The 11,600-nt window shown below is 39.9% G+C and overlaps 1 protein-coding gene across 1 annotated transcript; it reads left to right on the top strand.

Annotated features, from left to right (window-relative positions):
- The first annotated feature begins 1,247 nt into the window (after window positions 1–1,247).
- Window positions 1,248–10,431, top strand: LOC139539451 (serine-rich adhesin for platelets-like). Its single transcript, XM_071342416.1, has 8 exons — window positions 1,248–1,603; window positions 1,872–1,947; window positions 2,200–2,318; window positions 2,763–2,799; window positions 2,931–3,340; window positions 4,797–8,430; window positions 8,597–8,684; window positions 9,027–10,431. Exons 2-8 carry the CDS (start codon window positions 1,945–1,947, stop codon window positions 9,203–9,205), a joined length of 4,470 nt encoding a protein of 1,489 aa, XP_071198517.1. The 5' UTR covers window positions 1,248–1,603; window positions 1,872–1,944; the 3' UTR covers window positions 9,206–10,431.
- The last annotated feature ends 1,169 nt before the right edge of the window (window positions 10,432–11,600 follow it).

Genomic DNA, 11,600 nt, shown 5'->3' with positions numbered 1-11,600 from the left:
ATGTAAATGATTCATTTTTAGACAAACTGGAATTAAAGCCATACTAAGTCAGTGGCACAGAAGGAACTATCCAAGCAGAAGATACTTCTCCTTCAAATGTTGATATTTGGTTTCGTTGTCAACCAAACACAATTCAATATTACTTTAGTAATACAGTAGATAGCCTAAAGTTCAGCCTAACTTACAAACTAATGGAACAGTATTTATTCAACCTTAAAATGAGTAACACATTTTGACAAAGCGTGCATGTTCAAGGTAGTGACATGTGTAACTCTGTGTTGTTGTTTTTGGTCGCACTGCTTTGCTTCATCTTGGCCAGGTCGCAGTTGTAAATGAGAACTTGTTCTCAACTGGCCTACCTGGTTAAATAAAGGTGAAAAAAAGAACAAAAAAAAATAGCATTCTAAGGTCGCAGATCGGTGGAAATCTTCCCAATTGCTATAATAATCTGCGCAGAATCTCAAACAGCATTGATCACTTGCACCATGCTCTTTTAATGTAATCTCAACTACAATCCAGGTCATTTGGTTGTGCTATTAGATAAAGCACATTGATAACACATTTAAGTTGTTGTATAAATACAAAATATCTGACATTGTATTCCCATTTGAACTTTGTTGTGCTTTTAAATGGTTCAAAGCGCTGTGATAACACATTTAGATGATAACTAAACCAGAAATCAGACATTGTTTTTCCATTGGAATTTGGTTGTGCTTTTAGATGGTTGAACGCATAGTGATAACACATTGTTTAATTCCCAAACTTCTCATTATCTTTTTGAGTGGATGAATAAAGGTTAAAATCTCATTGATCAACATCTCAACCAAATATTACCCAAATTTCCACATTGAAATGACATGGTGTGCCCAGTGGGATGTGTCTACATTGCTGAGGCTTGTTTACTCATTGACTTCAAGTAGAGCATTGTTGGTGAATCTGAATAAAAGCCTAATAAAATTGTCCCCCCCCCAGCTTGGTCAGCACTGGTACACTGCTTTTTTATAGTGACAAAGTGTTTGTGACACGTGCATGTGTTCCAATGATGTCATAATTATCTGGAGGTTCCATGTTGTCTATCAGCTTGGCTGTCCTTCAGAAAGCAGCTAATATTTGTACTCCACAGATGTATTTTCATGCAGCTAATAATACCAGCAGAACTAAGGTAATTGATCAGATCCATCAACATAACCCACTGGGCACAGACGTCAGTTTAACGTCTGGTTTTGATTTAAAGTTTGGTTGTTGTTAACTAATGTGAATTCAATGTAAAATCAACAAAACGTTTCACCATGTCACTGGATTTAGGTTAAAAGTTGGGTGAAGAAAAGACTAAATGCCTTTCAAGTTGATTACTTTTTGCAAATCCAATTAGTTTTCTACGTTGATCAAATATCATCACATAGCTTTTTGGGGGTTGAAATGATGTGGAAACAACGTTGATTCAACCAGTTTTTGCCCTGTGGGAAATGGTTCAGTTCACATACAGTCACTTTGTTTCAGCTTGAGAGATCATCCCGGACTTTGCCCCCTCTGCTGTAGCTGAGACGTCCCTGGAAGACATAGTCTTATTGTTCTATGATGTTTCTGACACTGAGACAGTCAGGTAAGGCCACTCACACTCTGTCCAGTTAGATTGTTGTGTGGAGATTAAGAGAGAGAGACTAATAAGAAAGAACTTGTTATGGGGCAGGTCAGGCATCATTCTTGGAGTCATTTGTAGGGTCAAGTCCCCAGCAGATCTATTTGAACCCCTCATTATTTGTGGCCATGTATTAACTACTAAGTGAGTCTTTGACATGAAGACAGTGGTTAGATTCTGCCATTGGGATTGCTCTGATGTTGTTTCCATTCTCTCCTGGTTATGACCATAGAGCCTTGTCCCAGTCTCTAGACCTGCCTGTCTGTGTGGTGGATGACCTCCTGCCCTCTGAAGCTGTCAATGAGATGGTAAGTTGACCTTTTGAGTTGACCGTCATTTCATATTTCAACATTAATTCAATAAAATGTTATAGTGATGCTATCATTGGAAATGTTGAAGTACCACAACCATCTCTGTTGTGTTGCAGTTGTTTAATTGGTCCAACATTGCCAATGCTCCTCCACTCTTTAACAGTTAATCATTATTTCACTATGATATTTGTTGTATATTATGTTTGATATTAAGGTTGATTATTTGCAATATAATTACATTTCTACCAGGAGCAGAGCAATTCTGCCAGGAGCAGAGCAACCTCAGTGATGGAAACCACAGAAGAGGGGAAGCTCAACAGTGTGGAAGATCTGACACTTATGGACTTCCTTCAAAACCTAACTGAGAAGTATGTTCTGTTTTCTTTGGTACTATCACTCCTTCAAGGAAATAGGATCAAATTAGAAACTGATTCATTGGAAAAAAATGTTCAGTGCTAGAAAAGTTGTCACATTGCAATTTTGCCAAAACAACTGACACAAAGCAAGCATAACTTCACCGTCAGGCAAATATTTAAATAAAAACAATTCTGCCACGCATCCTGATATGACAACATTTCTAAGGCATCCTGATATGACAACATTTCTAAGGCATCCTGATATGACAACATTTCTAAGGCATCCTGATATGACAACATTTCTAAGGCATCCTGATATGACAACATTTCTAAGGCATCCTGATATGACAACATTTCTAAGGCATCCTGATATGACAACATTTCTAAAGCATCCTGATATGACAACATTTCTAAGGCATCCTGATATGACAACAATTCTAACAATATTGTTTTCAGGCAATGGAGGGGGATTCGTGAGGGCGTGTTTGACCCGGTAAGATCATGTTACTGACAATTTAATCAGATTACCATGAAAACTCTGCCTAATGTTTAACCTTGTTCATAAGCTTTTGAAAGATGCACTATGCAACATTTTAAAACACTTGTTCTGTTTCTGGAATACAGCTGACAAAACAACAGCTTGCCGGCTTGTGTCTGAGGATTGACCAGTTTTTATCGGACAAGCTGATGCAGATCATCATCCCAGGTCTTTACGAACTACTGGGCATCCAAGATGCTGCCTCCTCTCAATTGTCACAGAGATCTCTCACAGCGTCACTCACCAGCCTGTTAGACGATAAGGCTAACACCAAGTCCCGCGTGAGATTTACTGAGGCTGGTGTACCTAAGAGGCCAGGCAGTCGAAAGTCTTACAATAGCTTTCGCATCCCGACTCCCTACCCTTCCTCCAACTGTATGGAGCAAAAAGAGGAAGAAGAGCAGGAATCACAACAACTTAAGTTCAAGGAGTTTTACCTGACTAAGGAGATGGGCAGTCTGGGCAGTGGAAGCTACCTGCCCAAGGGGGCCATGAGGTATGTTCTTAAAGGGAAATGTAACAACTTCATATTCATCTCCAGCATCACCATATGTGGAAATTACACATTTCCCTGCTTTGTATTAAAAAAAGATAGAGGAACGTAACTGTTTCCAATAGTGCTGAGAGATTAGTGCTTTTTGAGGTTGATTTGGTTTCGATTCAAATATTTCAAAAATAATCACGGTTTTCGATTTCAATAATTTTTTTAGATATTGAATGCACTATGGATTATGTGGGTTGAATGCTGTAACAACACAGAATAAAACTATTAATAAAAGTCCCATTTGGGTAGTGACTGCCCATTACTGCTTATCACTTATTAACCATCATTTACTTTCTCATATAAAATATTTATTTGATGACTTTATTATTTCATTCCAAGTCATCAACTCATCTCTATAGAGCTGCTGCCTATGCTGTCTGACAAAATCACTATTTTAGTAGTTCTTCTAAGTAAATAAGGCATACTTTTATGACTGCTGAATACCAACTATCAATCACTTAGATCATGTATTTCCAGGTAGAGAAACCTCGCAAAGCAACTGCTTTTTATCACTCTCATGCATTCTCTCGTCTCTCCGTCTCAGTCAATGAGGTCTCCGTATTTGCTCCACACAGAGTGGACAAATAAGCGGGCGTGCAATGGATTATGGGAATGAATGACCATATTTTCTGTTCTAAACTATGTAGAATATTGGCCTGTTGGAAACTACAACTCCCTACTACATTGCATAGTTCGTGCTTGATCTGATTTATCTCTACAGAAACTGAGCATCGAGCTCACAGAAGAAGAAAAAATTAAATATATGGAATTCAAATAATTGAGCCGACGTCAGTCAATTAGTTGTTTAAAACCGAAAAATAACAAAAATGTTGGTTAAATGCTCAGCTCTAGATTCTAATGACATCATCAGTGTGCATCGTGTGATTTTAACCAATTATGAGTAGGCATAGCCTACTAATTGGTTGATGATGTCATAGAAAACACTTATCTTCCTCTTTCTTTTGTACTACAAAACATAGAAATGCCAATTTTTCACATATGCTGATGTTGGGGTGGTGCTGGAGATGATGAATATGAAGTTGAAACATTTAGACATTTCCCTTTAACATTTCTTCAAACTGCCTTGTATTTACGATTGTCCTTGAAGTTATTAGAAGTTACAGTATTTGGAGTTTATAGCAATTTGGATTTTGCCGAGGATAGATATTGCCAGGATAGATAGATATCTACAGGCCAGTTTCAATACAAATTACTTTTACAAAAAACATTTTATTGGGTTTTAGAAATTAAGCAGTTAGGCTGACATCACACTAATGTTTTTTCTCAGAGAAACAGCAGTGTTTTCCTCATTGTTTTCAATGGTGCAGATGTATTTGACACACTGAATGTGCATCACAGCCTTACATATTATTTGTTTGACTTTGATGATATCTGTTTTTTGTTCAAGGTCTCAAACCTCTCTGTCTGAGGTGCAGAAGAAAACAACCAACTCTGAGTCTCTACATGTCCTTTTAGGTCTCTCAGAGGACACCCTCGTCACCTGTGTGCAGGACAGCCTGCAAGGTTCTCTCTCCAAACTTGCATGCATGTCCGATTCTCCATCTGGAAGTGCAGGCTCTATGATGCTAATCTCTGCTGTAATGGCAGAGTTGGCTAAAGATGTCAAGTCGGCCGTATCACTGGTCGTTAAGAGTGCCTCCGCAAGTCAAACCTCTCTAGTGACATCTGGAAGAAGGGGAGACTCGGAGAACAAGGTGACTGAAAGCATGGTGAGAGAGCTGGCTGCTAAACTTGAAAAAGTTGACCAAGAGAGCAAGAGTCTAACAGGGCAAGTCATGACCACCATCTCTGACACAAAGGTGGCTTTTGTTGACGAGAACGAACAGAGTTTGCTGGAAGTTCTGAAGGACAAGATCACGTTTTTGGCATCGCATGTTGGCTTCATTGACGATCTTGATGCCCTGATAAGGAAATACGAGAGCAGCTACAATATTGATGAATCTGGTTCCTCCTGCACGCTCACATCTAAGAGCATCCAAAAACTCTCCAGCCGGGAGTTTCTAGCATCAGCAATGCAAGCAGTGAGTGGAGTTCTTGCCAAAAAAGTCAGTAGTTTGAGCTTTCCTAGTTCAGTCGTTCAGTCTGAGTTAACAGGTGCTGTATCAGGTCAAACATTGTCTGGCATTGTAAAGACAGAGTCAATTCACCCAGTGGGCTCAGCAGCGTCAGTAGTTGTTAAGACTTTCGTGTCAGATATGAAGTCCTTGGCTGAATCTGAAGAGAGTCCGCAACAGAAGAGTGCCTGGTCTGCTGCTGCTCATATCTACCACAGCATCCAAAACAACTTGAAAGATTATTTCGGCAAGCTTCAGCGATGTGCCTTAAAGAGCATTGTCACATCTGATGACAACATCACAAATGCTGAGTTTAAGGAGACAGTTCCACTTCCTTGCTTAGATGTGAAATATAGGCCCAGTAAGAGTGAGCCTCAGTTGCCAGAGTCCACTGGTGAAGTTACTTTACAAAGAGGCCTAAGTGAGAGCTCAAAACTTCTTTGGGCACAAACTGACTCAGAAGAAAGCAAGCTCCTTCTGACAACTTGCACCAAAGAAGTCATCTCAGAGCTTCTGGTCTTGTACAACACTGAGATGTCAAAGGAGGACCCCCTGTACACTGTTGGAGAAAAAGGATCAGACTTCTCTATTGAGAGACAACAATTTGTAGAAGGTGTTCTGGCTCAGCTTGGGGATATCTCCCATTCCAGGGCCTCATCATCAATAGTATGTGAGTTCCCCTCTCAAATTGAGGACAGCAGAAGTAATGCCACAGCTACTTTGAGCAGTCTGTTAAATTGCATGAAAAAACTCTCAAGTGAGGAATTCAAGAGAAACGCCACTCAAGCAGTGAGTGAGTTCCTAGTTGAAAAGTCCACCAGTAGCTTAACTAGTGCAAAGCCTGCTTATTCTGTAGCGTCCAGGTCTGGTTCCATTCAAAACCGGTACACATGGTCAAAGGATATTTGTGCAGATTCTGCTGCCTTTGGCATCATTGACACATTTGTGGAAGACCTGCAGAGCTTGGCGCAACCTGCAGAAGTAGAGGAGAGAGAACCTGACCTCCAGGAAAAAGCACAAAAGCTACAGAGCAGGATCTGGTCAGCTACCACTAGTTTATATAACAATATTAAGAAGACATTAAAGGACTTCACCATTCACCAGCGGAGGTCAGACATGCTGAGCAGAATGTCCAGTCATATACCCACAGAGGACTCTGAACATCTTGGGACTAAGGAGCACATTTGTTTGGCAAGCCAGGACTTGAGGCAAGCTAGTAAGAGTGTGCCTCACTTGCCCAGTTTGAACCTTGAAGTGGCTCTACACAGGGGTGTCAGCGAGAGTTCAAAACTTCTCTGGACTGAAACAGACGAGGCTCTACTGACCAATAGTACCAAAGAGGTCATTTCAACTATCTTGACCTCATGCGAGGATCAGACATCAAATGCACCTTGCTTCTCCACAGTAGGAAAGAAAATATCTGATATGTCCCTTGAGGTCAACGTGTTGGTAGGTGGTGTTCTGTCTCAGCTGAATAACATCTCCTGGTCAAGGTCCCCAACACCATGTGAAGACATGTTTGAACGTCTCCAAGATTCTCCTGAGCGAACCTCTCCAGTAAGTCTAGATTGCAGCACGGCTGCCTCCAAAGGCATTGCATCTTCCCATAGTCTTTCAACAAAGAGCCTCCAGAAACTCTCTAGTCATGAGTTCCAAACCAAAGCTGAGAAAGGAGTGAGTGAGGTCCTCTCTAGATCATTTAACATTGTGGAGGAAGGTACAACAGATCAGTCTGTATCTACATCCACCACATCTACTGATATTATACAAACCATGGTGAAAGACCAGCAGGAGCTCACCCAGACCACCCATTCATCTGACATGGTATCTGGAACCTCCCTGCTCACCACTGGACAGGTTTCTGAGAAAAGGATCTGGTCTGTTGCTCGTAACATCTACCACAGTCTGCAAAGTAAGATTAAGGAGATTATCAGAAAAGATCTTCAAAGATCAGACACAACTCTTGATTCAATCAAAATGTTTACATATCAAAGCAGTTCTGCATCACTGAGAGCTAATCTCGGCCATCTTGAGGTCAACCAGAGCAGTGTTACATCTGGTGGAAAAGATGCCTGTGTGGACATTCCGCATAAATTACTACCTAAAACCACTGAGCTCTCAGGATCCATGCTGGAGGATAATGGCATGATCCGTTGTAGGAGTGCTGCCAGCCAAAAGACAAGAAAGCCCTCTTCTTCACGCTCCTCCATCTCTCCAACACCTACTTCAAAATCAAGGCAGTCGCAATGGCACTTTGCTTTACCCGGGACTCCCATACCCACTGAGTTTCCTGCTCAGATTGACTTTCCCATTGTAAGAAACACAATCATTGAGGACTTCATTCACACAGAGGACTTACTTCCTCTAACCTTTGTTGACAAAGTTAGGCAAGCTGCTGGGGTGGTAGTGAACATTATGGTGGAAAGTGTTGAGAACACACAGGAAAATGGACAGGGTGCTTCTCATCTTGACGACCTCCGTTCTGCTGTTAGGAAATTGAGAAAAATGATTTCCACTTGGACCATCCACATTTTCAGTCATGAATTGGTGGATAAAGTGATAGCCATTCAGGACAGCCACAGCACTCCACATGTCTTAACATTGGAAGCAGCCAAAAGTGTTTCAGACTCCATTCTTTCAAGGCTGAAATGGGGAAAGGAACAATGTGCCATATCCAAGAAGCTCTCCTCCCATCTTCTCCAGATATTTGCTGAAGAGACAGTGAAGGGCTTCCTAAAACAGTGGTCAGATGAGTATGAAAATATAAACTTTGATGTTTCAGTCCAGAACGATCCAAAGACTTCTACTTGTATGGTCATTCTTCAAATGATCACCAAAGCCACTGCTAAATGTTATTTTGAGTCCACTACTAGCGTGGCCACCAGTGACATTGTAGATGGCGTGTTTGATTTGGCAAGGGATACCACCAGCAGTACTGGAGAGCAGGTCCTCACCTTTAACACAAAGGTATAGTACACATACATCTTTCATGAATAACACTGCTGTTGACCTTTATGAGATATATGATTCTTTGGGTCATGGCATTGCACTGCTTCTTTGCAATTGATATGCTGTACTTTAAGATATCGAACATTTTCCGGTTTGTTTTACTGTGCCTTTTCCCACCAACCAGGGTTCCAAGAAAGTTAGTAAGAACCTCTGTCCTCAAGAGTCTCTGGAGTACCAGCCTCAGAACACTTCCCCTACTGTGTACTTTACAGGTAAGCCCTGCTGTTGTTTAGGCTGCTGCTCAGTCAAGACTAAGATATTATTACTTTACCGTTCCACTAATTCATTTGGAAAGACATTGTACTCTCCTCTGAGTTGTTACCTATGACATACTGTACTGCGGGCTGGGTGGTAGCCTAGTGGGTTAAGAGGTTGGGCCAGTAACCGATAGGTTGCTGGTTCAGAATCCCTGAGCTCACTATGCAAAATCTGTCAATGTGCTCTTGAGCAAGGCACGTAATCCTAATTGCTTCTGTAAGTCGCTCTGGATAAGAGCGTCTGCTAAATGACTAAAAATGTAAATTGATGACATACTGGATGGTCTTTCTTTGCAGAGTTGATGACAAATTCTCATGGCTTCTTTGCTCCAGAGGGAAATTATGATATTGCATCGTCCTTCCCACTTGAAGAGAAGAGTCGCAAACCCTCCCTTTTCACCAGATTGTGTAGAGCCATCACGAAAGGCTTTTCCAGCCCATTCAAATCTTCAAGGAAAAGCAAACTATTTCATTAAATTCCTCATTAAAACAACAAGAGCATTCATTTGTTCAAATCAAAATCGAATCGTATTGGTCACATACGCCGAAAACAACAGGTGTAGACTTTACTGTGAGATGCTTTATTACGAGCCCATTCCCAACAATGAAGAGTTAAAAAGTAAGAAAATATTTTCTAAATAGTAACACAATAACAAGGCTATATACAAGGAGTACCAGTACCGAGTCAATGTGCATGGGTGCAAGGTAGTTGAGGTAATACAGTATGTACATGTAGGTAAGGGTAAAAGTGACTAGGCAATCAGGATAGATAATAAACACAGTAGCAGCAGCTAGTGTGAAAGTCGGTCAGTGTCACAGTGAATGTGTGGGTAGAGTGTAGTGAGTGTGCATCGAGCCAATTCAAGAGAGTCAGTGGAAAACAATTAGAAAAATACATCAATAACAAAGGGGTTCAATGCAAATAGTGCAGGTAGCGTTAAACAGTCTTATGGCTTGGGGGTAGAAGCTGTTAAGGAGCCTTTTGTCCCAGACTTGGTGCTCCCGTATCGCTTGCCGTGTGGTAGCAGAGTGAACAGTCTATGACTTGGGTGGTTGGAGCCTTTTGCCAATCATTTACATATCACTTACTTGATTTTTATTTTATGTCATATTGTAAAAGTATGTATCTGTTCTGCTGAAAATCTGATTTTGAAAACAATGAATGTCTACAAGTGCTTCATAAAACAGTTATATTTATTTTTGTATTTTCAAAAGACAGCAAATAGCCAATCAAATATCAACATAAGTGAAATGAAAGACAGATTTAATTTAATGATTTAATGTTTACATACCCTACATTACTCATCTCATATGTATATGTATATACTGTACTCTATATCATCTACTGCATCTTGCCATCTTTATGTAATACATGTATCACTAGCCACTTTAAACTATGCCACTTTTATGTTTACATACCCTACATTACTCATCTCATATGTATATACTGTACTCCATACCATCTACTGCATCTTGCCTATGCCGTTCTGTACCATCACTCATTCATATATCTTTATGTACATATTCTTTATCCCTTTACACTTGTGTGTATAAGGTAGTAGTTGTGGAATTGTTAGGTTAGATTACTCGTTGGTTATTACTGCATTGTCCGAACTAGAAGCACAAGCATTTCGCTACGCTCGCATTAACATCTGCTAACCATGTGTATGTGACAAATAAGATTTGATTTGAATAAAAGAGTTTTAAGGCAGCAGTGTTCATACTGTGTATTTTACATTGATTTCAACCACTATAGATCTTCATCAGCAGGTGAAGATTTCTATGGACAAAAACTAGTGTTAAGTGGGGGGGTTTGGAGCCTCAATTTGACCCATGTCAAACACTTACAATCACATACAGTACAACCACATACATTCATTCAACTGAATGATTCTAGAATAAAGACTAGAATAATAATAATTCCATTCACATTTGGCTACTACAAATAGCCAGTGAAATATGATACGTTTTTGTTACTTGAGAATACGAATGACTGAGAATCCACTGCCTGCCGTTATAAACTGTCTACACACAAATCAAACACAGTATTGACTATATCTATAAGCCTCAACAAAAGGAACTAAATTCTTCGTCGTCCGCATTGTTTCAGGCATTATCTGTTCCAAAGATACTTCTCCTTCAAATGTTGATATTTGGTTTCGTTGTCAACCAAACACAATTCAATATTACTTTAGTAATACAGTAGATAGCCTAAAGTACAGCCTAACTTACAAACTAATGGAACAGTATTTATTCAACCTTAAAATGAGTAACACATTTTGACAAAGCGTGCATGTTCAAGGTAGTGACATGTGTAACTCTGTGTTGTTGTTTTTGGTCGCACTGCTTTGCTTCATCTTGGCCAGGTCGCAGTTGTAAATGAGAACTTGTTCTCAACTGGCCTACCTGGTTAAATAAAGGTGAAAAAAAATAGCATTCTAAGGTCGCAGATCGGTGGAGATCTTCCCAATTGCTATAATAATCTGTGCAGAATCTCAAACAGCATTGATCACTTGCACCCTGCTCTTTTAATGTAATCTCAACTACAATCCAGGTCATTTGGTTGTGCTATTAGATAAAGCACATTGATAACACATTTAAGTTGTTGTATAAATACAAAATATCTGACATTGTATTCCCATTTGAACTTTGTTGTGCTTTTAAATGGTTCAAAGCGCTGTGATAACACATTTAGATGATAACTAAACCAGAAATCAGACATTGTTTTTCCATTGGAATTTGGTTGTGCTTTTAGATGGTTGAACGCATAGTGATAACACATTGTTTAATTCCCAAACTTCTCATTATCTTTTTGAGTGGATGAATAAAGGTTAAAATCTCATTGATCAACATCTCAACCAAATATTACCC

The sequence above is a fragment of the Salvelinus alpinus genome, chromosome 15 (genome assembly GCF_045679555.1).
Source record: "Salvelinus alpinus chromosome 15, SLU_Salpinus.1, whole genome shotgun sequence".
Lineage (NCBI taxonomy): Eukaryota > Metazoa > Chordata > Actinopteri > Salmoniformes > Salmonidae > Salvelinus > Salvelinus alpinus.
Note: the sequence above shows the minus strand (reverse complement) of the source record. Positions and strands in the feature narration are given on the sequence as shown.